Below are 23725 nucleotides of genomic sequence, written 5' to 3'. Positions count from 1 at the left end.
CCTAACTCACATCACAGTAGAGAATCAAATCAGCAACAGGGCTGTTCGTGTCGAGCAGCTCATTGAGAACCTGCTCACGTACAGGACGATAGGCGAAGCGGTGTTCCGTCAGCTGACGTCCAGCGCGATGAATGCTCCAGTGATACGCTACTCACTTTCCGGTCGAAGTCCGTAGAGAAGAAGCCCTGTGTGTCCCAAGCGTGCAAGTTGTCTGTGATGCTACCCGTACAAGGCGCTCGCGCTCCGTTCTGACAGACAGCACTCACTCTCAAGTGGGTGTTCGTCGTGTTCGCCGTATTGCGACCATCAAAGAATGAGCTGGGTCCAGCTAGAGCCCAGTTGACCGTACTACCACCACAGCCCGTAGCGTACCCTGTTCCCCCGGTGCGGGGATCGATCTTAGTGATGCCAGTGTTCTCCGGTAAGTAACGCTTTTCCTCGACGATATATGTTGACCGGACCCAGATGCTGCGGCCGGAACTGCAATTGGCAGCATGTCAAGAAGGAGCGAGCAGTACTGAGCAAAGAAAGAAGGGTGAAGTCAAGGTGACAGCGCTTACACACAAGATACATTGCACCCCATCGCCATTGCAGTCGTCGCGCAGGTCCCGGTGATGTAAGGCTCGGAGTCTGGAGCAGGAGGCCAGTCGGAAAACGAGAAAGCTGACGGCAGAGATCACTTGGTAGAGCATCGCGAAGGTTGGGCTAATTGGAAGGGAAGACTCGAAGCGATCACAGAGCTGCCAACGTATCAGCCAAGTCTGATACGTTGACATCCAACATTCGCCCTTCAGCCCAGTCGCTCCGGACATGTAGCAATGGAGCAAGCTTTGTCGAGCGCAATGGCTGCCACGGTAGAGGCATCTGTACCGGGGACCGACGATGCAGAGACATCTGCTTCCTCTTTCCTTCACTGGTTCCTGTGCCCATCGGTACGACGCTGACCCGCTTCAGCCAAGTCTCGCCGAGCGAAAAGATGAGAGAGGGCTTGTATCGGTAAAGCATGATTTGATTAGCGGGACTTCGTTGCGGACAAGACGAGGTGATGGTGGTGGTCAATGGATGTGCCTTCTGCGGAGCGAGTCTGCTAGCTAGGCGGTGGCGAGTCAATGGTTCCATAGTAGTTGCGTCACACCCCCTGCTTCACCTCATCGCGTAGCTGCTGCTCCTGATGCTCAGACCGCCGCCTCCTCGGTAGGTCAGCGCTCTCATCCTGATCTCTCTTCTTCTGCTCCAGTAGTCTCCTCCTCTCTTGCAACTTCGGCTCCATCAGTTTTCTCCTCCTCTCGTCTTCGCATTTTGCGCTGCGCCTTTCCTCCTTCTTTGCGCGACGCAGCTCCTCCTCGTCCTCTTTGACACCTTTCTTTGGTGAAGCATCATCGCCCTCAACCTGCTTCTCGTCCGCTACCTCTTTGATCGAGGCGAGCTGCGCCTCCTGGCTGCTGTCATGCCCGTTGCCGTGTAGTCCCGGCACAAGGTCCTTAAGGGAGGAGGTGAAGCTACCATTGAAGGATGGAAGGTGGTTGCCTTGCAGTGAGAGGAAGCTGCGCGATGGTGTTGGCTGCTTTGATGATGACGCTGACGATGACGGGGAAGAGGATGACGACGATAGCCCCTCTTGTGCCGCACCGTTCTTCTTGCCCGGAAGGGCGAGAGCCAAGGCTCGGCGTAGGATGCTGGAGTCACGCTGGATGCACTCGTCGTTCTCCTTATCCTCCTCATCGTTCTCTTCCTCATCTTCGTCATGGCTTGCGACGCCACCGCTGCTGCTACTGTCGCGCTTCTTCTTCAACGGATGGTACTTGCGCTCGCTCAGCGCCAAATGCGACTCGATAAATGCGATGGCGTTGCCCACCCCATCCTCGCTCTGAATCAGCTCTCCCACGCTCGTCGCCTTCTCCCGCATTATGCGGTCCTGTGATGCCTTCTTCAGGCCCTCGGCGATGTTGTCGACGTCGAGATCGCCGATGCGCAGTCCTGCACCAAGCTTCTGCACACGGCCAGCCCAGAAGAATTGGTCGCCAAAGAAGGGATGAATCAAAGTGACTAGACCGGCTCGCAAAGATGCACCCGTACTGCCTGCGCCGCCGTGGTGAAGGGCGAGATCGATCTTGGGAAATAGCCAGTCGTGCGGAATCGAGTCGACGACGTAGACTTCGGCCGGGACCTCTGGCTCACCCTGCTCGCCTGTGCTCTCCCTATCTCCAGCCCTGCTTGACCAGCCCTTGGCAACAATAGCTCGTACGTCGGCCTTCACGACTGCGTCGTAGATGTTCGAAGTGACCTTGTGCGGGTCAGGCACCGTGATAGAGCCAAAGCCTATGTAGGCAATCTTCTTATCCTCCTTGCGTGCTTTCTCCATGAAGTTGGTCAGCTCTTGCGGTGGATCCCACTGCTCTGCCGAGGAGTCGAGATTCCAGTAGCCGGAAACGGCGATGCGGTCAGCCCAGTCGACAGGGTGGGGCACAACAGCAGGCGAAAAATTGTAGACGAAAGGAACCGAGTCCTGGTCAAGCTCTGCGAAGTTGATCGGGGCAAGGCCGAGCATATGACGTCGCCACCTGTTGATCTGGCCGCTCGTTGCCTGCCAGAAGACGCGGTCGAAGAGGGTGTACGAGCTGAGGTTGTACGCCTCACCCAAGTCGACTGGTGGGACGGAGAAGGCCTGAGGAAAGGCTGCAGTGCGGGTCCAGGGCATGGTGAAGGCACGGAAGTAGTAGCACTGTAGCGCTTCGGCAACGTGGATGCCTGCCATTGTTGAGGGGCTTTCGATGATGAGGTCGGCGTCCCAACACCCTTCGAAGCTTTCTCGGAGGAGCTCGTCGAGCCAGGCGCGGAACTTACCCAGCGACTCGCGGAAGAACGCTGGAGAAAAGAGGCGATGCTCTACGCTGAGCTTCATGAGGGCGCCCGGGTCGCCACCTGCGCCTCGAAACTCGATGCCGTACTTCTCAACCCACTCGCGGTACTCTGGGTGCGAGACGATGACGGGAGAGTGGCCGTGTGCCTTGAGGGCGACGGCAAGTGCAATGTATGGCTGGACGTCTCCTCGAGAGCCAATGGTCAAGCAGATGACTCTCATCGGCTCGACGGATAGCCTGTAGTCGGCAGCGGGATTGATGAGGCGTGGTAACTGCTTGATCGTCTCGTACGGCAACACTGTCGTCTTTTGGGCTTTGACAGGGGCAAGCAACACCTCAAGTGGGTCTGCGTACATCGTTGAGGTGTGGCTCGGCTGACCGACTGGAGCAGCGAGGGTCGATTCTTGCTCAGTACGCTGCTCGCAAATGCCCTCGAGCGCCTTCATTACCAAGTCTCGAAGCTTGGTGCTCTTCAGCTCAAAGTGCAGCGAAGGGTTGCCACGAATGAGGATCTTGATGCCATGGTAGTGAAACTTGAGTGAGCTGCCTTTTTCGACGCCTACGAGATCGCTGAGAGGTACCTTTACGCGTACGTCGTGGAAAGGAGGCAGACGATGACGATAGAAGACAAGATACTCGGCGCCGACAGCGAGAGTGCCGGACAGCGGGTAGCCCTTGATGATGTCGGCTTTGACGATTTTGAGATCGTCTGGCGCGTCGTTAAGGGTGAAGAGCTTGACGAGACGAGCGCTCAGACCGTCGGAGTCTGCATGACTGGCAGCTTCGTTGAGCGCCTCAGCCTTTTCTCGCGACCCCTCGATCTCGGTTATTGGCGCTGGGATCGAGCTGGGATCGTAAATGTCCGCTCTTGTCCTCTTCTGTGCGCTCTCATATGCATCCTCGAGCTCATTGATCGAGCAGATGTCACGGGAAAAGCAGCCAAGCTCGAAGCTTTGCGTTTCGGAGCGACCGTAGTGCCCGTCATGGTGCTTGGGTGTGTTCATCAGCACCTCGAGCTGCAATGATATATGGACCCGCTTCTCAAGATCGACGCGGAAGACCTTGAGCCGTTCGAGGGGGACCAGCAACCTTACGCGCTCCTGCGCTTTGCTGTAGGACCACATGGCTGCCTCGAAGTCCTTGTACCAGCTGACGGCCGTCTCGTGCGAGAAGAATTCGAGTGTGTAGATTCCTGTGGGGCCATGAAGGTGGATTTTCGTCGAGTTGTTCTTGACCTTGCCAGAGCGTGACCACTCGAGTGGCTTCAAAGTCATGTCGCTGAGCCTGGCTGAGCCTACCGGGGTATAGAGGGAAGTCGAGTTGCGGTAGCATACCAGCGAATCGTCGCGCAGCTCGAACCAGGCGGTGCGATGTCGTCGCCAGCCGGGGAAGTGCAGGATGGCTGGGCCTTTGCGAATGATGCGGTTCTGAGGGTGCGCGTCGGGTTTTCCCGTCCTGGACCCGCTACCCTTGGGCTGTGTGCCACCTGCTGGCACCATGGCTACAAATGCGAGGCGGTGAGACGTCATGAGGAGGGAGCCGCGAATGGTAACCGAATTGATGAGGATGGCGGTGATGGCGCCGATCCACTTCTCTTCCTCTTTGTGGTCATGGCTTTGCTGCAGCTCGCCAAACTCGTCGATGAAGGCCTGGAACATGACCTCGTTGCTGGGCGTCTCGACCTCGGTCAAGCCTGATGGAGATGCTTGGCCTTCCCTCGGACCTCTCTGCCTTGATGCGTCCGCCTCGTCGAGGTCATCCTCCTCGACGTCGTGCAGCGACCTTGAATTAATCTCCTCGAGCCCTTCATCGTCGTCGTCGGTGGTCTCGCTATCAAGGAGGCTCATGCCCCGGTCTGGCTGCTGCTGAGCGTCCTGACGGCCTGTATAGTACGACGACTCGATTTCTGATGGAGTGGCGCCGCCATAGATGGTATCGAGGGGAGGATTCGGTGTCCATTCGGCCAATATGGAGCGAGTCGACGGAGAATCCGGTTCGCGTTCAGAAGGTTTGGGTGAGCGTAGCAATGAGGTGCGATGGCGTATGATGGCCGTAGGGCGAGTAGGTGTTATGAAGCGCGGCGATTGTGTGTTGAGCATGTGGAACAGAGAGCCGTAGACGAATGGCGATGGCATATGCGGTGAAGAGGAACGAGGAAGGGCACGATGCGACGACGTCGATGGCCGAGGTGTAGTAGTGGCGTTGGCATGATCGGTATGAAGCGCAAAGCGATGACGAAGACGGCGAGTAATGGTGGACAAGGGCGAGGAAGAAGGGTTGTTGGTTGTGTCAGTCAGCAAACTTCTGCCATCTGAACCGACATCTCTGCGCATCGTCCGACTGTAGCGACGAAGAGAGAAGCTAAAAGAGGGGCGTCGAGCTCGTTCGACGATGCTATGCTCATTGTCGCGGCCATGGCCACCGACGGCGCCTCTTTGGCCCTCTTCGTCGTCGATGTCGTAGTGACGAGCATCTCCTCCGCAAGGGCCACCGAGTCGAAAGCTCTCGAGGGAGCGACGGGCCATGGTAGCATGCTCGAAAGTCAAGAGTAGCCGAGAGGAGAAGGAGAAGAAGAAAGAGCGGCCTTGACCCATTTTCTTTCTCCCCTCTCAACGCCCGTGCGCGACGGACGACTTTGTTGCCGCCGGCTAAGTCTACCGCCCATGTTGACCGCAATCTGGCACTCGTCACTCACCGTCTCGATGGCGCGGCGTCCGTCTAGCCTGATCAATCTTGTTCCCAATTGCCCTCCTCCTCCGGCCAGCCCTCTTGTGGACGCTCTCCCAGGCTTGCTCCCTCGCAGCGTCCCATTCGCTTGGCGAGGTGCTTAGGACATCAGCCTGCTTGTTCGCATCGTGCTCCCCCTCAACGACACCTGCTACGCTCCCTGCCTCTGCATTAGAGCCCGAAGAGGAGGGAGAAAGAGTGCTCGTCGCAGACATGGGCGAAGCAGGAAAGGACTCGAGGACGTGATCCAAGGGAAAGGGTGGAGGCGTCTCCGGCTCCGGCTCCTTGACGAGAGCCTCCTGGTCGTCGCCGAATGCTAGGATCTGCGGTCGACGAATGTGAGAGTGAGGATGATGGTGGTGCTGTTGAAGTTGCTGCAATCCGCGACGACCGTCAGACGCTGCTGCTGTCGTCGATGCGGTCATGTCGTAAAGCGGGGAATGCTCAGGAAGTCGCAGTCGCAAGGAGAGGAGTTGCCATACTCAGTTATGATGGCCAGCAGCCCTCGTCTTGAATGAGATCATTGAGGTGCGACTCTCGAAATCGACTTCCTAGGTGGAGTGGAGAAAGCGCATAGAGTGGCCGCTTACCGACACTCGCACTTGATCATCGTCATAGCAGCGCAGCGCAGTCGCAGCTGCCAAGCCACTAAGATTTGGACGGCGGCAATGCGTTTCCCTGGGTCCCATCACAATTTCCTCGGCCCGCTCACGCCTGCAGCAGTGGAGCAGTTCAGCAGCCCAGCTGTGGCTTTTCTCCGATCGATCGACCGACTGGCAGCTCTGAGCCGACGGCATGATGCGTCCGGCTCGAGAGGACCTTCTTACGACCGGCGACTAACTCCCAAACCAACGATGATGGATTATTGCAAGGACGACATCGATTAGAGGAGAAGGAACAGCGCGTAGAGGAAAGCAAGAAAAAAGCGCGTAGGGGATCGCCCCCTCGCTCAGAATTTGAACGACGTCGTCAAGCCCATGACGTTGTTCGGGTCGACCTTGCTGCGAATCGACTTGAGCCTTTGGAGCGAAGCGGAATCGAAGATGCGGTCGATAGGAGTCGTGTCAATGGCATAGTTGGGGTAAAGGAGTAAACCGTCGAGCTGCTGGCCCTCTGTCTTGGCCTTCTCCGTGAGGCGATTGGCAGACGCAACAATCTCCTTGCGCCAGTAGTTGTCGTCCTGAGGGTTGTCCCAGACGTAGTAGCTGCAGAATCAACAACAATGAGGGTAAGCGTCAGCTTCAAGGCTCATGCCGGTCTCAAAGCCAAGGATTGGACTCACATGTTCAACGGCAGGGGGGAGTTGGTGTGCTTCCACGCGGCATCCTTGGCTGGGTATTTGAGGAAGGGCTCAACGTCGTACGAGATGAAGAATCCAGACCGAGTGAAGCTCTGCTGTCCGTAGAACTTGACCTCGTCCACAATGGCATTGAGCAAATCAACCGAGTAGTCTGTGAAGGACACGGTGTGGAACGCTCCCCTGTGGCCTCCTGTTGCATTGGAAGGGGATGATCGCACAAGATCGCCGAAGGATCTCGCCTTCCAGTCGGCCGTGAAGCTCTTAGCTCTGTCGAACATATCAAAGGTTCCAGCCGGCGGGGATGGTCCGTCGTAGAAGGCGAGGAGCGAGATGCCCGGCGCACCGAGAACGAAATTGTACGTAGGAATTACCTGCGCCTTGGGATCCTTGTTCTCCTTACTAAACTCGGCAGTAGCGTTCACGATGGCCGGGATCTGGTCCTCTGTGTACGTCTTCAGCCCGCCCCAGACTTGAGCGCTCTGGGGGACAGTGGACAGGCGGAAATTGTACACGACACCGAAACGGTTTCCACCACCCTTGAGAGCCCAGAAGAGGTCAGGGTCGGACGAAGCTGTGACGCTCTTTTGCGTTCCGTCGGGAAGGACCATGTCGAATTGCTGTACCGTGTCGACCGTCAGGCCGTACTGGTTTGTGAGCCAGCTGAAGCCGCCTCCTCCGGTAACGAAGCCGCCCTACGATTGAGAGGGCGGATCAAAGGGTCAGAAGAGATGTCGAAAGCTACATCAACGTACCGTCGTGACTTACCACCCCCACCCCGGTCACGCGCCCGCCCACGATGTTGCGCCCGCTCCCCTCGAGTACAGCGTAAACATTGTCCCAGATGTTGCCGGAGCCTACATCGACATAGGATTTGTCGGAAGACAGCTTCACGCCCTGGAATCCCTTCATGGTGATCTGGATGCCCTTCGTACTCGAGAATCCTGGGTTACCTGTGTGGCCTCCACTCGAAATGGCGAAGTTGATACGCTTCTGGCCAATCACCTTCATCACCGCCGACAGATCATCAGCTGTCGTTGGCTTGACGAGGCACGCAGGCGTGTTGGATGACGAGGTCATGTAGTAGCCAAAGTACGACGAAAAGGCGCTAGCGAGATCATACTGGATGGTGCTGTCTTTCGAGGTGAACTGGATGGACTTGCAGGCATCTACGGCTGTCTGGTTGGCGAAACGCTTGGCGAAGCCTGAGGGAGGGTGCGAGGAAGAAACGGCGGGTGTCCAGAAGAAGAGAGATGAGACACAAAGAGCAACGATGGCACTGAGGGTCAAGATCGAAGATGGAGCACGGGAAAAGGAGAGTGATATCATGGTGGTCACAGTGTGACTGGTGTGGATGGTGGACTGCGAAAGGGAGAGGGACAACAGTCGCGGCCCATGGACGTGACTACGGTATATAGCTACCCGCAGGACAGGGTGCTGTCCCGTGCCTGCGACAAAAGATACTGCTCACGACGCGATCCGAGATGCGGGCGCTTTAATGAGGAGCGTGAGATGGCAGAGGCATTGGAACTGTCGCGCCTGCCATGTCCCCTGAGCCCCGGGCTCTTGCTCCTGACTCGACTTCCCGACTGTCCACTTGATGTGCATGTCGACGGCGCTCTAAAGGTCGCTCACTCCCGCTAGCTCGCGACGATGGGGCATCTTGAGCTTGACTTCTTCATCGGACCCAAAGTTCCGTGTGGCCCTTGGCCAGAACAAAGGCGGGACGAAATGGTACCCCGGCGTCCGGGGAGCTTCTCTAATTGACAGCCTTCACGCAACGCAGGCATCAAGGCCTTCAACGACCATTTGGGCGAGCGACTTCGCGTGGTGACTGATCAAGAAGCAGCGAAATGGTGGGCGTAAAGGTCTGATGCTGATGCGAGGGAAGGAAGCTGGGTGCGAAGCGAGCCAAAGGCGGGGCACAGATTGCAGTTCAGCCGCGAGCTGCCCGCCCCCACGCGCCAGTGAAAGCGATGGCATAGACGTGCAGCAAGCAAGCAAAGTGCGGCAAGGCAGCAGCTAGGCCACAGTCAGCTCGTGATAGAGCACAAGGCAAGCCCGCAGCAGAGGGAAAAGACCCAGAGATCAAGCAGCGGCCCAGAGCGGCCATCACGGCCATCACGATGAGCACAGAGCACACTAATGCAACGCTGACTGTGCTGTCAAGACGCTCTCGAAGTTCTGTCTGATCGTGATGGCGTCTGCCAAGTCGCGGAGCTTCTTCTTTGCATTGCAAGTCATAGCGAACAGCAGGTCCCCGCTTTGCGAGCAGACCGGCAGCGCGATGCACTCATTACTGTGCCGCTCAAAGCGAGTGACAGGAGAAGATGACGCTGTTGACAGATCGGAGTTCCAGAAAGCTTGTGGACAGCGGCGACCTGGCTCCTCGAGCTCGATCTTCACTCGGCTCAAGCTGGTACCTTGTTGCTGTGCTACTTTGCTACTTCGCTACGTCTCGCGTCGATACAGTCGAAAGCCGTGCACGGTACCTCGTACGATCGCAGAGCCAGGGTCATCTGGAAACATCGGCTGCGAATGGCGATGAAGATGAAGAGGGTCAGTCACACCTATCATGCGGAGAGAACTTGGCCGAGCGCTATGGCAATCACCTCTCGTGTCCATCTCCCTACTCTTTCAACCTGCCAGCCTTGCTCCGCTGCCTTGACGAAGAAGTCGATATCCTTGGCCGCCAGATGCGGGCGGTGATGAGTGAAGAAGACGAGCACGCACGGCCCGCTTGGCGGAGATTCTGTGAAGTTGCCAACAAGGAGGTCATTGGGAAAGCCGGGCTGTGACTCATCGTGCTCGTAAAGTTGGGCGGCTTGCTGAGAAGGGTGGGAGCAATCAACGGAGGGCGATGCACGCTCTTGAGCCAAGCAGGTCGACATCGTTGCGAGGAGGGCCGGATGCGCTTGATGGTTGAAGATGAGGTCGGAGAGGAGGAGCACGTCGAAGCCTGTTGACCCTGAGGGCAAATACGTCTTGATCTGAGAAGTATCTGATCCCCACAAGTAGCCTTCAGCTACGATGCGACCGCCGTGGTCGCCACGCAAGTTCTCGCTGACGTTGGCCCGCAGGACGTCGAGTAGCGGCTCATCAGGGTAGTCGGTAGCCACGACTACGGCTGCCCCTTCTCGAGCGCAGACAATACTAGGTACACCAGCCGCCGCGCCAAGCTCAAGAACAGACTTGCCCTTGAGCAATGTGCCAGCATGCTGTTGAAGGTACCGCGAGATGTCGAGGCAAGCGTTCCAAAGGTGATGACCCCACAGTGGATGAGAGCCCAGCAGATGGATCCTCAGGTGATCCCCGTCCTTGCCCTGGTCATCACTAGCCGGCAGCAGCGTCATTGTCGAGCCCTGGCCTGTGAAGTCGTACGGCACGACAATGACTTGGGGCGGCGGCGTCTTTGGTCGAAAATCATCTGGCTCGGCGAACATATCCATGCCGCCGTCGACATCTTCATGATCGATATCCGACATCGCCGTGGCACCGCCTCTCAGGATCGTCTCCCCCGCAGTCTTACTCTGTCGATGTATGGCCGCTTGCGTGGCCTCTCGTCGAGCTTGAGCCGTCTGTCGTTTGATTAATGGTCCAAAAATATTCACTGAGCTGCACTCGGCCCTCCTTTGTGCTACTTCCGCGCTCCTCGCCTTTCGCCACGTTGTATTCAAATCGCCGGGCTCGGGCTTGCAGCCAGCTCAAGCAGAGGGGCTTGAGGCTTTTGGCTGGCTCGCTGCCGCGGGCGATGGACCGTCGAAAGTGAGAATGGAGGTCGACATCGACAGACGACCACGCCGCCGACGACGACTGCGAGGTCCAGGCGACATCTTTCTGCCCTACTCCCCTCTTCCCTTTCTCCCCCTTGACATCGTTCCGAGGTCGACGACGGCAGCGATACCGCACAATTCGCTTCCTTTCGTCGAGGTCGTCACCTTGTTAGATCGTCAGCATCGAGTCGCTTCCATTGTTGGCTTTGCCTCCGCCTTTTCCCGGGTCATCAGTCCGAAACAGCAGCATCGTTGTCGTCGTTCCCCTCGTCCTCCTCATCACCTAGGGTGAATCACCGACGACCGTCTAGGGCATTCATCATTTTCACCCGGCTTGCCTTCCTTTCACCCTTTACTGCCCTTTGCAAGATCGCCGTCTTCGCCGTCATTGCCGCCGCCGACGTTGCCATCGGCCCCTCCCCTCACTACCTCTTCTCCCTCTCACGGTCTGCAGCCTCAGACCTCTCGGCTTGCAGGAACGAGAGCAACCGGCATACTGCCGCAACTTGGTCACAGCCTCTTCTCGGTCATCGCCCTGGACCACCTCTTGGCCGTGCCCCCTCGCCTGCTTTGCTCGCTGGTAGACATCGGATGAGATCTTGAACAAGGTCGCAACCTAGTCATCGCTATTACACGCCACCCCCGCGTCAAGCCAGCAAAGTCCAACCGATCACTCAATATCGAGGTAGCATTGTCCCGCCAACGTAATTTGGCTCTCTCCGGATTCTCGATCTCGACTGGCCGACATGACTTCACCACACCATCTTTCGCACTCTCCGCATCACCCATCACCTCTCTCTCCTCATCATACCCTCATGGCCCATCCCCCCACGCTGCTTCAGCGCACAGCCTCCTCTGGCAGTCGTTCCATCGGCGCAGCAAGCACCAATAGCGGGAGTGGTGGCGAACATTCGAGGGAGAGCAGCCGCAGCATTTCTAATCGAGTTACTGACTCAGTCACTACAGGCAACGCGCCCATTCGCCTTGGAGCCACACAACCCGCTGCGGGCGTCACAGACGCCATTCGTGATGCAACGTCAACCAGACCATCCTTGCGCGAGACTCTCTCGGATGGTCTGCCGCCCTCTGCGAGCGACTTCTATAATCTGCCATCCTCTTCTGTAGGATCAACAGGCAACCTTGCGCCACCCAATCTCGCGCATACACTCTCCTCTAGCTCAAGCGTTGGCTCTCCCGCTGGCTCAGTGGGCTCACCAATGTCGGCGAACGCACCCACGTACACCGCGTCTAGCTCAATGTCTGCCTCGAGTAGCATACAATCAAGTCTCGCCGGGTCTTCATCGACGCAGCAACAGCCACCTGTCGTCACACCTCCTCTTGCCGGCCCTCTCAGCTCCAGCGATCAGAGAACCAGTCTTCTCGTCCTCAATCTCCCCTTCAAGGTACGATGGCAAGATGTCAAGGTCAGTAGCTATCGTTTTCGTTTGGTCCATCTGACCCTCGTCGCTGACTCTGCCATCTCCTTCCTTCGCAGGACCTCTTCCGTCGCTCGGCCGGCACTGTCCTTCGCGCTGACGTCTCTCTCACACCTGACGGGCGCTCCCGAGGCTTTGGCTCAGTCTTAATGAGAGACGGCGAGGATGCGCAGAGAGCCAAAGAGTGCTTCGACGGCTTCGAGTGGATGGGCAGAAAGCTCGAAGTGCACATTGAGAGGGGCGGCGGCGGCGGTTGGGGCTTTGCTCCTGATGGCAGCCCCCTCTATCCCACGCTGGACTCTTCCTCCACGTACGGCGTGGCTGGCAGTCAGTCACAAGCAGGACTACCCGTCCCTGCCAGCTTCAACTCTGCTTCGCCGATGCCCCATACACAAGCCTTGGGCAGCCAACAACAAAGGTTTGGCTCGGGTGCTGAGAGCTTTGGACCCCTGCATTATCCGCCCGGCCCAATGCAGGCATCTGCTTCGCCCTACTCTGGAGAACGATCCTTCAGCAGCGGCTCACTGCTTCGTCCCGACTCAGGCCTTGCTGGCGGTCCCCTCGACCATCTCAGCCCGGGAAGCGACAATAGGCGTCGAGATGCACGATCCCCATCTCTCGCTCCCTCCAACGCTAGCCCATCTCGTCGGCCCAGTGGAGCTCCTACTGCGCTTCGCTCGTCAGAAAATCTCCTCCTGCCTCCAGGCTCGTCCTTGTCGCAGTCGACGACTCCGACGCTGCCGCCTCCGCAAGTTCAACAGCTCCGGGCAAGCAGTTTCTCAGGCGGCAGTCGCAGACCATCTGCAGGCTCTGGCGCTGGACTGGTTCCTGGCAGTAGTGGACCCGGATCTTCGGCCGCATCATCGCCAGGTCTGCCCCTCCCACCATTTCCACCACCGGCTCCTTCTCCATCGTCGCAGTCCAGCCTCCCGCCAGGCGCCATCCCTACCCAGCACCAGCTTGCCGTCCTCTCTGCTCAGGCTGCACAAGCTGCCGTCGCTGCACAACAGGCTCGCGTGTTGGCAGAGTACGGTGGCATGCCTGACGGGAGCTACTATGGGCGTACACTCTTCGTCGGGAACCTCAGCTACGCGACGCAGTGGCAAGACCTCAAGGACCTCTTCCGAGCAGCAGGCAATATCCTTCGGGCTGACATCGCCCTTGGCTCAGAAGGACGCTCGCGCGGGTTCGGAACTGCTCTCTTTGGCAGCAAGGAGGAGGCAGCCAGGGCAGTGCGAATGTTTCATGGCTACGACCACAATGGGCGCACACTCAAAGTACACTTTGACCGCTTTGCTCGCATGGAGTCTCCTCCTCTGGGTATCTTGATCCCAGCGAGGGCAGAAGACTACACGAGTGCTTTCAGTGCTGCACAGCCGCCAAGCAACCTCGGAGCCGGTGGAGGAGGCGCAATGAAGGCGATGGGAGCTGGCGGTACGGGCAATGGTGGTAGCATTGGAGGTATCGCTAGCCCTGCCGTCTACTTGCTCCAGCAACAACAGCAACAGCTCATGGCAGCTGGTCACAGCCCATACGCTCTGCAGCCACAGGCAAGCCAGATGGCCGCTCAGCAACAGCAGCAAGCAGTGCAGCATCAGATGATGCCGTCCCAGCAACACTTCCCATACCACCATCAGCAGCAGCAGCAGCAGCAGCCGTCATGGTCGCAGAGGACAGCCTTTGGGCAGGAAGGGATGAACTTCGGCAATGGCGTGTACACGCCGCGTGGATCAGTGTCGAGCGCATCTGGGACACCATCTGGTGGCAGTCTTCCTCCAAGCAGATCATCGACGCCGAACGCAGGCCTGCTGCAGGCTTTCGAGCCGACATCTCAATCACGTCGACCCTCAGCATTGGGAACCGCCTCACCTGTCGTCGGGGATGAACATGGCTATGCGAGACAGCCGCCTCCTTCACGTCAAGTACAGGCGCTGCCGCAGGAGATCAGCTCACAGGCAGCGGTCGGCTCCAGTACAGCAGCGAAGAAGGGTGGCTCGAGTCGCGTCAACGCTGCTCCTGGCCGCATCTCTCTGCCATCGCCACCGTCCATGCAGCAGCAGGCTCATCCTTATCAGCAGCATTATGCAATGGGCAGCACCTTCTCGCCAGAGGGAAGAGCGCCAGTGCCAATGACACCCGGAGTCCCACTCACGCCTGGCATGCCTGGCTTCTCCTTCGCCAACTTGCCCCCGCAGACGCCGCCTGCTTTCACTGCGCCGATGATGAGTCCTGGCTTGGGCATGATGAGTCCGCCGATCCCCGGCTACCACCATATGCCCACCACGCCTGGCGTGCAGGCTCCTCCTACACCCTGGCAGTATCCTGGCATGAGCGCTGCGCCCGGCGCGCCTCTGCGCATGGTGCCGCCTAGCGGCGGAGGAAATGGCTTTGGACAGACTGGAGGATCGGGCTTCAATGCCTTCTACGGAGGCATGGGCGGTGCTCAAATGCCGCAGACGCCTCACTGGGGACAGCCGTATCGAGTGCCTACTCAGCAGCAGCAGCAGCAATCGGCCAGAAGTGGCTCGCGAGCTGGAGAAGTTGGGGGCGAGCGGGCTGTATCGAATGCGGGATCGGCGGGATCATCCACCGCTCAGACGGGCACCGCCGCAGAGGCCGCTCATATGGACGGCTCAGCAATCTCGTCTCGCTCTGCTTCGCCTCTTCCTCCTCTGGTCGCTGCTTCGGACGGCTATCCTTTCCCCACTGTCGTTAGCGACGACACGGCCGCTGCCAACTCTACCAAGGGCGATGCCGTTCAAATGGCCAAGGGAGATGGTGCTCAACCAGCGTCAAATACGCTCGCACAGCCCTCCTCGTCAACGCTTAAGAAACCTCACCTGGGGCCAGGCTCCATCTCGCTTGTCTCTCGCAGGGCGTCGACCAACTCTCCGGCGATATCGCCCAGTGTTTACGGCGCTCATCCCGCCTCTGTGTCCAATTCAAGCTTTGGCTACTTTGGCGCAGCCTTGGCCGCTGGTGAAGGTGCGGCAGTTGAGGGGGGCATGGCCGGCTCAGGCGAACGAGCTCGCAGGCCCAGTCTCGATGCAGACGCCTTGCGCACGCCAATGCGCGACGATCTCGGCGACGGGTCCAACTACTTCTCCCCAGTTGCATCGGGAGAGAGCAACAACGTAGCCGGCGCCGTCAGCAACGGGAATGGTCACAGCGCGACGAGCAAAGCTCCCACGTCAGTGCCCAACATCGCCATTGCTGCAGGTCACGCCAGCACGGAAGAGATGGCAAAGGCGATTGCCAAAATGAGCATCCAAGGTCAAGCGCTCCTCAAGCGCGGCAACAGCAATCAGGGCATCGTCGGAGGCGGCAATAGGATGCAGAGCCCTTCGAAGACCGACCTCGAGCATGACGCAAGTGCAGACGACAAGACTCCCTGAAGCGAGCGGGTCAGGATCAGCAAGCAGCAGCACACAAGTCGATACCTCTCCAACGTCTCAACAGCAAGATTCCGCTCCTGTTCTCGCCTTGCCCGACTTATCGTTATCATCACTCCACTCCTACTCGCCGTGGCCATTGCACTGTTGTCCAGCAAGGCTCTACCTTCTCTATCCGTCTGTTCTCATTGGCTTCACGCATCGACTTTATAATTCTCCCTCTTCTCCCACCTTCATGGCACCAGCGAACTCGCGACTGAATACACGCTTGCAACGATGACGGCGACTACACCGATGTCATGGGCGGTCACCATCACCAAGTCACCTCGAGGCGCCCCCACGAGCTCGGACGTCGAAGTCATCGAAGTTATCGGTCCATCACTGTCATCTTGCTGAAGACAAGAAGCGGTCTGGCTGGTGACGGGCCGGCAAGGAAGCGCAGTGTTTTGGGTTCCGCTCGTTTTCTGTTGCCGTGTCGAAAACTTTGTCTATAGGCTTCAGCGTATGTCTTTGCTCTTTACTTCCTCATCACCACCAACAACAACATCATCAGCAGCAGCACCATCATGAATCCCTTTGATCCTTAATTGCACTTTCTTTACTCTCTGCGACGGGCGTCAATGAGTAAAATGAGGCGCATGGCCCCGTCACCGGCGGCTAGCCATCCATTCATCAGGGCCCCACTCGTTTTCCGGCTCCTCGTCGACTGCAACCTGAACGCATTCAGAGAGAATTGACGAGATCGGGATGCGATCAGAGCTGTCTGTCATCAGCGAACCAGATGCGAGTGCGAGTGGCCGAACTACCGCCGGCCCCAGCCCAGCCCTGCGGAAGAGGCCTCCACTTGTGCGAGATGACGGTCACCAAGACCATGGAAGTCCGTTGTCGCCGTCAGCCGCCGGCGAGCAGGTTCAAATGGTCAAGTTGCCGAAGCATGGTCCGTCGTAGCGAGAGCGACAGGAACATGGGGAGTTGCTTCCGTATGTAGCATGCTCGGCTTGGTGAGGCCTCTTGGGGGAGCGGCACGAGACATTGAGGCAAGTCGGAACTCCTATGGTCGACTCTGCGAGATCTGGTGGTCAACGACAATGTATAAGTACGAGGTCTCGAGGAGTCGTCTCTTCCTTCCTGCTCGCATCAAAAGTCATTCAATCCTCCTCACACCAATCAGACAGCACCATGGTCTTTCTCAAGTCCGCCCTCATCGTCGCCTCCCTCGCAGCCATCAGCTCTGCCGCTTCTGTCCGTCGTCAGACTCCTCCAACCTGCTCGACGTCCTTCACGGGCCAACTCGCCCTGAAGCCCGCCAGTGAAGGCGAGAATGATTCTGCCTTCACATACGTAGGCATCGTCCCCAATGCAAAGCATAGCGGCACCGACGGATCCAATGACCATCTCCTCGTTACCAAGAACGACGATGGCTCTCCAGTCCAGCCGCAAGAGTGGGAGTTTGCTCGATGTACCAGTGATGATGGGCACGCGCTCCCTCCGGGCTACAAGACGCCCACGAGTGGTCCTACCAACTTGAGCTATGGTATCATCCGACCCAAGGGAGCGACGCAGCACTGCTTGGCGCTCGAGAGCAAGAATGACGCCAACACGGGGGCGCGCAACTCGATTGTCGACTCCTTCTGCACCAAGGTGCCTGAAGAGTACCGTCTTTGGATGCTCGAGTGAGTCGTCATGGTGGTCAGATCTCGCAGTAGTAATGAGTGATGAGAGCTGACCAGCTTCTGACCTCCTGACAGGAAGTATATCTACGGTAGCTCTGGCGCTGGGTCGCGCCTCTTCTTTGCCAATGAAAACGAGACTGCCATCATTGGTGACACGGCTCATGCCGAGGTTCAGTTCTTTACTAAGACGAGCATGCCTGAGGGGAAGACGGCTCAGCAGCTTGTTATTGTACCCACCTAGCTCCGTGCGAATGTGCTGTAGACTAGCTACTTGTGGCCGCAATAAACGATTCCTTGATGCTCGTGTGAAGAGAGTGAGAGGGAGCTCGAGCGAGCTGCGACACGGGACAGGGAAACGCGGACTGGCGCGGCGGTGCGCTTGGGCCATGCATTTGAGCTGAGCCGTCGTGTCGCTCGACTCGTCCTTTGCAACGAATCTGCTACTCTGATCTCGTCCTACTCACCATGGCAGAGACAGACGACGTCGAGATGGCTTCTGCCATGGCAGGCCCGTCTAGCGGCATCGCTCAGATGGTCATGAGCGCACCGCTGGCTGAAGTCCACTCGGCGACGAATGATGCCTTTGATTGGGAGGCTTACGTAGCCAATTATCAGGTGAGCCCATCGAGCATATAACGATGCGAACACAGCCAACAGTTGCTCATCAACACCTTCTCGCCTCGATGCAGGGCCGTGCTCGACTTCTTCGCCTCATTCACATCGCCAAGACTGCTCCTCAGCTACGAAGCTCCGCCGCAGCCCAAGCAGCCGACATCGTCAAGTCCGCCACGAGCGACGTCCAAGCCTACCAACAACTCGTCGCCCTCTGCAACGCCGTCCCCCCTCAGCCCACTTATACAGTAGATGACATCTGGATCCAAGAGACAACTCAGCATGTCAAACAGGAAGGCGAAAAGCTCGACCTGGAACTGCGCAACTATCAGAACAACCTCATCAAGGAGAGCATCCGCATGGCGAATCGCGACTTGGCCGACTACTATCGCAGCTGCGGACTGTTGCAGGAGGCATTGCAGTGCTATCAGAGGACGAGAGAGCATTGCTCGACTGCCGAACATGTCATGGATATGTGCTTGAGCGTCATTGAGGTGAGTGAGCGGGACCGGGGTTCCCGATGGAAGACAGCCTGTGTAAAGCTCATGATCTACCCTCTCTTCGCATTCGCCCAGGTCGCACTCGAGATGCAAAGCTACGCTACCGTCGTAGCCTTTGTCAACAAAGCTGAAGCAGTTCTCGAGACGTACAACCCAGCCGCAGCAGCCGGTAGCGCTGGAGGCTCAGCTCGAGCTGGCGGCACGTCTACTTCAACCACGTCGTCCATCATCGTTCCTCCCAGCAAGGGAGCCTCAACTTCAGGCGCAGACGCCATTGGCGCTCTCTTCCGAGCAGGAGGGAGCGCAGCCGCCAGTGCAGCATCGGGAGACCAGGCAGCGAGGGGAGGGTCCGCTGACGGTGGGCAAGGGAATGCGGCTGGAGAAACCAGGGTCAAGAATGAAGTCGCTCGTATCAAGGCGATCCTGTGTGTCGCTGGAGGGCTGGCTGCACTTGGACAAGGACGATTCGAGGCCGCTGCCACCAGCTTCTTGGCTACGGACCCGCTCTATGCGTCCAGCTTCGCGCATTTACTCGCACCCGGCGACCTCGCCCTCTACTCCACACTATGCAGCATTGCCGTCCTCCCTCGTCCCAGCCTCAAACGCATGGTGATGGATCGTCCAACATTCCGCTCATTCACAGAGCATGATCCGCCCACTCGCGAGCTACTGGATGCATTCTGGGCTTGCGACTACGAGAAGACCCTCGCTCTTCTCGACAAATGGAGGAATCGCCACACCCTCGACCTCTATCTCGCGCCTAGGCTTGGAACCTTGAGGCGCTTCGTGATCCGAAGGGGACTGCAACAATTTCTCGCACCATTCACCACCGTAAGCCTGACCAGGCTCGCAGAGGCTTTCGGGTGGTCAATGGATCAAGCAAGGGCGGAATGCCTTTCTCTTGTCGAGCGCGGCGAGGCCAATAGCAGTGACAAGACTCACGACACTGCCTCGCGCGGCGATTGGCGCCTGGACTGGGTAGACGATCTCCTTGTCCGCCTTCCGAAAGACGAGCGTAGCAACCTCTTTGAGAAGACGATGAAGCAAGCCAAAGCTACGATTGCCACTTCTGAGCGATTGGCGTTCCGCATCGAGCTTGTCCAGCAGGGCCTGACGTACAAGGAGCCAACGCAGCAACAGGGAGGGCAGGGCCAACTGCCGACTTATGCCGAGCAGACGCAAGGTGCGCCACCCAGATTGGCGCCTGCCGGTAGGGGTAAGGGGAGGGAGAGGAGGTACGTGGACAACGGCGAGGATGACGATGAGCTTGTAGAGAGCGGTGCCGTTGCTGCGGGCGAGGATGAGGCCATGCTGCACAGTGCGAGCGGGTCTGGCTCTGGCTCTGTTGGTGCGGCAGGCTCGTCGCAGCCCGAAGCTGTTCCTGGCGGCCGAGATGACGAGGTAGACATGTGAAGCGCGACACCACACTCTCATTCGTTGAATCACCATTCCGAACCCGCTTCATTAGTCAATCTTGATACGAGTCCCATAGATGTGCATTGCTTTGACAGCCTGACGAGGGGCAAGTGAGCCATCGAACGAGTAAAAGGAGACAACAAACGAAAAAAGTCATGGTATCGAAGAGCGCAAGGCGCCGTGGGAAAGAAGTGAAAGTTCTTGTATGCTCACTGGCCCTCAGGCGAATGAGTCCACCACGCTCGCACACGCCTCAGCAAGGGCTCCACTGCCCAACACAAAGTCGTGGCTCCTCAACCTCCTCGCCACACGTTGCGCCATGCCCGCCGCGTCCGCTTGCCCGTACACAGCCTCGATACGGACCGCACCTGCCACCTCTACGCTCTCGTCCCTGTCCTCGTCTGACTCGACTCGCCGAGAGAACAGGGCAGCATCGTCCCCGTAGATGAGAGCTTCCATATCCACTCGCAACGCGAGACGAAGCTTGGTGCGCTCCTCTGGCAGAAGCATGGTAGCGTGCACAGCAACGTTGCGCGGCTCGCCCGCCAGCTGTTGAGCCGCAAGGGCTGTCACGTCGATTGGGAAACGCAGTGCCAAGCGAGCAAGATCGCTCTGCAAGTGTCGGCATGAAGTCCATGCGGTCGAGATGTGGCGAACCAGCTTGGCGACGGGCCAGCCTTGCACGCCTGAATGTGCCTCCGTGTTCAGAAGATCTTCGCGCAGGGCTTCCAGCATCTCTCCTACGAGCACATCACCCGCCAGTTTAGCCGAGGGGGTGAGAGCAAGCTCGACACTCTCGCACAGTCCTGTCCCGTCTTGGTCGAGGAAAACCACCACATCGAACACCGAGTCGTGCACAAGGTGCAACTTGCCCAGCGAGGCGGAGTGGATCTTCCAAAGGTGGACTCGCTCGATATGCCTGACCTCCGCTGCCAACCTCGCAGCCTCACCGCGCGTGTAGCCCTGGATCTGCTCACACACCTGTCTAGCAGCCTCAATGCCCGCCTCCAGCTCGGCCTTGGTTGCGAGGTTCTCCTCGAGCTTGGCGCGCATTCGCTCGAGAGAGTCACTCTTCTCTCGATGGACGGATCGACGTGACTGGACTTCGGGAAGGAGTTCAGCCATCCCACCATGTAGGGCCTCGAGGTCAGAAAGGGGACAAAGCTCGATCTCCTTCTGGCGGGACTTGACGCGTTGCACTTGTGCTCGGAGCAGGTTGCGCCGCTCTCTAAGGACTGGGAGGATCTCTTGCTCCATGCGGGCACAGTCTGCTTTGATTGTTAGAAGGTCCTGCTCAAGTCCACGCTTGGTCGCTTCGAGCGCAGCGACAATGTCCGGCCCATATTGGTTGTCGAGGCACCAGCCCAAGTACCCCTCCTTCGCAATTGCGCGTGCCGCCTGCTTCTGTAGCTTGAATTGCGACTCCATCTCCTTCTTCTCGGCTTCACTGCTCAAGCTGAGCAGTTCGCGCACGAGATCCGGCGGTGAGTCAACGAAGCGTTCCTCGATCTCTTTGAGCACCGCCGACCCGTCGGAGACGGACTGCTTGAGCTCGCGACAGGCGTCCACCAGCGTCTCGAGCATGGGTACTGAACCGGCCATTGCCTTGAATTGGGCTGTCGCGCGCTTGCTACCCTCCAGGGAGGGCGGGCCATCACGGGGTGGGAGAACGCGCACTTTCAGCGGGCGGGTGTCGTCATGGAAGTTCATGCCGCTGAGGCTGAAGAATTCCGAGAGAGTCAGGTTGCGCAGAGGAGGTTGAGAGATCTCATCGTCGAGGGGAGGTGAAGGGGCGCGAGTTACGCTGTGGTGAGCGTCGTAGAATGGGTGCTCCTCGCTGCCTGATGCGGAAGATGACACTTGAGAGGGAGGCCCCATCGCGGCAGCTGCGGTGATGGCTGCTTCTGCTGCGGAGTTGTTGCTCTCCTCGGTGCCATCATAGGAGAAGTCGGAGGAGGATGGTGCAGGAAGGACAGCGGCAACGATCGAGCTGCGATTGTCGCCTCGCGACTTCTGCTGCGGCGCTGTTGAGACCTTGCCTGGCTTGAGGGCGTGGGCAGAGGGCAGGGCACCACCCATGCTCTTGCGCAATGGCATCGCATTTGCGAAGATGGGCGGGCGCTCCGGCGACGCTCGGCGCGCCGAGAGAGTGAGGAACTGCGAGGAGAAGTCCTTCGAAACGGCGGACGGCGTCGCAGGTTTCATGCGGGCGAGCTCTTCTGGGTCAATGGGCACTTGCACTCGTCGAGCGGGCGAGCTAGGCGAGTCGGAGATACCGCCCAGAAGGGATCGCCTGAATCTGCTCGGCGTGCCAGGCGACTTGGTTGGGGATCGCTGGAAGGGCAGAGATGGGAGAGCGCTGCCAGTGCTAGATGGGCGAGACTTTCTGGGCGTTGTGTCGCCGGGCACGATGGTGCCTTGAGCTACGGTGAGGTCCATCGCCGAGGAGGACTGGTTGGCACCAACGAGGGACATCATGGCAGACTTGTCCTCTGCATCGGCTTGAGTCTCTTCAGCAGCCTCTTCATCTTCGTCTTCGTCTGCAATGGCGCCAAAGTTGCCCGTAATGTCCATGGCGCTCTTGCTGGCGTCGTCCATGTCCATGCTCATCATCGACGACTCATTGGCAGCGGAAGCAGTGGGCGGAGGCAGCAGCGAGGAGCGCGCCTTGGCGAAGGAAGGTCGAGCAGCGAGGCTGTCTCGTGCGCGCAGCTTGCCCTTGCCCATTGATTGTATGCCGCCAACAGCGGTCGTGAACTCCATGGCACTTTCGTCTTCCTCGCCTTGGCCATCGTCGCCTGCGTAGGTGAGATCCATTGCGACACTGCTCTCGTCTGCCTCGGAGGGAGCTGTCGAGGAGCGACGCCCCCTGACAATGGTCCCGCGTACCTGCGTGAAGTCCATTGCCATTGACTCCTCGTCGTCGTCCACTGCTTCCTGCGCTCGAGGCGCCACGATGTCGGACATGGTCGCGAGCTCCATATCAATCGCACTCGCGTCCTCTTCCTCTTCCTCCTCGGAGCTCTCTTCCTCAGACGAGCTCTCCGACTCGTCGTCGTCCACATCCTCGCCAAAACCACGAAGACGCGGCACGAGACTATCTCTCTGGCTGCTAGGCGTCGACGAGCCAGTCGATTGCGACATGCTCGCGAGGTCCGACTCGACTGGCGGGCGAATGTGCATGGTAGGCTCATCGCGAATGAAGTCCGTACGCTCCTGACGAGTGCTGAAGGTTACGCGGCGACGCTTGCGCTCTTCATTCACGTCAACGGTCTTGGAGTCGCTGAAGGCGGGGGCAGCCATTGACTTGCGAGAGCGAGCGGCTGCAGAGGGCGATTGAACCTCTTCGCCGGCTGCGGGACGCTTCTTGGTCGATGCAGCTGCGATTGTTGTCGTGACGACGACTGATGCGTCACCGCCTGCCACTGATTGGCGAGGTGGGGGTGCAGTGGGACTCCGTGACATGCCTGTCGGTGAAGCAAAGACTTGGGGCGGGCGAGTGCGGATGGATGACTTGCGAGGGCCCATCTGTACGGGGTGCAAGCGGTGTGAGAATGCTAACTGCCTCGCTCGTTATACAAGCCAATACTTACTGCGGGGCGCGTGGAGGATGTAATGGGCTGCGTCTGGTTTTCTCTGTCTCGCAGTACATTGTTGGCTGCGGCTGCTGCTGCTGCTGTTGATCCTGCCTTTGGCTTGAGGTCCGAGGGCGCAATGGAGTGAGCGCGTTTGGGAATGCGCGAGATGGGAGCAGTCTTTGCGCTATCGGATGACGATGAAGAAGAGGGAGCCCCGAGGGACCGTCTACCCAGAGGTCGTCCTGACATGATGGACGAAGTTGATTGGATGACGAACAGAGTCAAGCTGCACCTCTGCGTTTCGCCCCGAGTGTTGGTTGCTGCTCGTCCCGTTGTTGACGGACTCGAGACGCGGCGGGCACGCGAGGCTTGCTCGCTCCTCCGCTCGCGTGGCTTACATCGTTGAGGTTGTGCCACATGGTCGTGGCCACGCAAGCCTCGCTGCTCTCTCCACCCGCCT

The 23725-nt window shown here is 58.6% G+C and overlaps 7 protein-coding genes across 7 annotated transcripts; 3 read left to right on the top strand and 4 right to left on the bottom strand.

Annotated features, from left to right (window-relative positions):
* Positions 1 to 677: 677 nt before the first annotated feature.
* Positions 678 to 6186, bottom strand: BDZ90DRAFT_229129 (UDP-Glycosyltransferase/glycogen phosphorylase). The gene is made up of 2 exons (XM_025504927.1): positions 5557 to 6186; positions 678 to 4767 (listed from the first exon to the last, which is right to left on the bottom strand). Exons 1-2 carry the CDS (start codon positions 6011 to 6013, stop codon positions 1130 to 1132), a joined length of 4095 nt encoding a protein of 1364 aa, XP_025364714.1. The 5' UTR covers positions 6014 to 6186; the 3' UTR covers positions 678 to 1129.
* An 89-nt stretch (positions 6187 to 6275) lies between these two features.
* On the bottom strand, positions 6276 to 8436 carry BDZ90DRAFT_4745 (FAD-binding domain-containing protein). Its single transcript, XM_025509617.1, has 3 exons — positions 7654 to 8436; positions 6871 to 7580; positions 6276 to 6793 (listed from the first exon to the last, which is right to left on the bottom strand). The coding sequence occupies exons 1-3, from the start codon at positions 8212 to 8214 to the stop codon at positions 6538 to 6540; spliced, it is 1527 nt and encodes a 508-aa protein (XP_025364713.1). The 5' UTR covers positions 8215 to 8436; the 3' UTR covers positions 6276 to 6537.
* Positions 8437 to 9059: 623 nt separating this feature from the next.
* On the bottom strand, positions 9060 to 10479 carry BDZ90DRAFT_229125 (hypothetical protein). The gene is made up of 2 exons (XM_025504926.1): positions 9498 to 10479; positions 9060 to 9417 (listed from the first exon to the last, which is right to left on the bottom strand). The coding sequence occupies exons 1-2, from the start codon at positions 10368 to 10370 to the stop codon at positions 9337 to 9339; spliced, it is 954 nt and encodes a 317-aa protein (XP_025364712.1). The 5' UTR covers positions 10371 to 10479; the 3' UTR covers positions 9060 to 9336.
* A 1435-nt stretch (positions 10480 to 11914) lies between these two features.
* On the top strand, positions 11915 to 13344 carry BDZ90DRAFT_215393 (RNA-binding domain-containing protein; the record flags this gene model as incomplete). Its single annotated transcript, XM_025504226.1, has 3 exons — positions 11915 to 12082; positions 12154 to 12444; positions 13123 to 13344. Coding segments are annotated over 3 exons (681 nt in total), but the record flags the coding sequence as incomplete, so codon positions are not given.
* A 3321-nt stretch (positions 13345 to 16665) lies between these two features.
* On the top strand, positions 16666 to 17400 carry BDZ90DRAFT_257199 (hypothetical protein; the record flags this gene model as incomplete). The annotated part of the gene is made up of 2 exons (XM_025507927.1): positions 16666 to 17159; positions 17235 to 17400. 2 exons carry the CDS (start codon positions 16666 to 16668, stop codon positions 17398 to 17400), a joined length of 660 nt encoding a protein of 219 aa, XP_025364710.1.
* A 188-nt stretch (positions 17401 to 17588) lies between these two features.
* On the top strand, positions 17589 to 19780 carry BDZ90DRAFT_229123 (hypothetical protein). The gene is made up of 3 exons (XM_025504925.1): positions 17589 to 17774; positions 17849 to 18265; positions 18347 to 19780. The coding sequence occupies exons 1-3, from the start codon at positions 17625 to 17627 to the stop codon at positions 19682 to 19684; spliced, it is 1905 nt and encodes a 634-aa protein (XP_025364709.1). The 5' UTR covers positions 17589 to 17624; the 3' UTR covers positions 19685 to 19780.
* A 126-nt stretch (positions 19781 to 19906) lies between these two features.
* BDZ90DRAFT_276590 (hypothetical protein) lies at positions 19907 to 23514 on the bottom strand (the record flags this gene model as incomplete). The annotated part of the gene is made up of 2 exons (XM_025508939.1): positions 19907 to 23215; positions 23281 to 23514. The coding sequence occupies 2 exons, from the start codon at positions 23512 to 23514 to the stop codon at positions 19907 to 19909; spliced, it is 3543 nt and encodes a 1180-aa protein (XP_025364708.1).
* Positions 23515 to 23725: the final 211 nt, after the last annotated feature.

The sequence above is a fragment of the Jaminaea rosea genome (assembly GCF_003144245.1).
Source record: "Jaminaea rosea strain MCA 5214 unplaced genomic scaffold BDZ90scaffold_1, whole genome shotgun sequence".
In the NCBI taxonomy this organism is placed as follows: Eukaryota; Fungi; Basidiomycota; class Exobasidiomycetes; order Microstromatales; genus Jaminaea; species Jaminaea rosea.
The sequence above is the reverse complement of the archived record's forward strand: the minus strand, read 5'-3'. Positions and strand labels throughout refer to the sequence as shown.

Bases quoted from the DNA above. Each gene is read 5' to 3' on its own strand.
- BDZ90DRAFT_229129 (XM_025504927.1), bottom strand. From the start codon at position 6,013: ATGACCGCATCGACGACAGCAGCAGCGTCTGACGGTCGTCGCGGATTG. The intron at 4,768-5,556 runs GTGAGTGACGAG...CCACTCCATCAG, and splicing joins GACGCCGCGCCATCGAGACG to AAATCGAGTCGTCGTACTAT.
- BDZ90DRAFT_4745 (XM_025509617.1), bottom strand. From the start codon at position 8,214: ATGATATCACTCTCCTTTTCCCGTGCTCCATCTTCGATCTTGACCCTC. The intron at 7,581-7,653 runs GTAAGTCACGAC...TCTCAATCGTAG, and splicing joins GCGTGACCGGGGTGGGGGTG to GGCGGCTTCGTTACCGGAGG. The intron at 6,794-6,870 runs GTGAGTCCAATC...TTGATTCTGCAG, and splicing joins TCCCCCCTGCCGTTGAACAT to CTACTACGTCTGGGACAACC.
- BDZ90DRAFT_229125 (XM_025504926.1), bottom strand. From the start codon at position 10,370: ATGTCGGATATCGATCATGAAGATGTCGACGGCGGCATGGATATGTTC. The intron at 9,418-9,497 runs GTGATTGCCATA...CGCCATTCGCAG, and splicing joins TAGGGAGATGGACACGAGAG to CCGATGTTTCCAGATGACCC.
- BDZ90DRAFT_229123 (XM_025504925.1), top strand. From the start codon at position 17,625: ATGGCAGAGACAGACGACGTCGAGATGGCTTCTGCCATGGCAGGCCCG. The intron at 17,775-17,848 runs GTGAGCCCATCG...GCCTCGATGCAG, and splicing joins CTTACGTAGCCAATTATCAG to GGCCGTGCTCGACTTCTTCG. The intron at 18,266-18,346 runs GTGAGTGAGCGG...GCATTCGCCCAG, and splicing joins TGTGCTTGAGCGTCATTGAG to GTCGCACTCGAGATGCAAAG.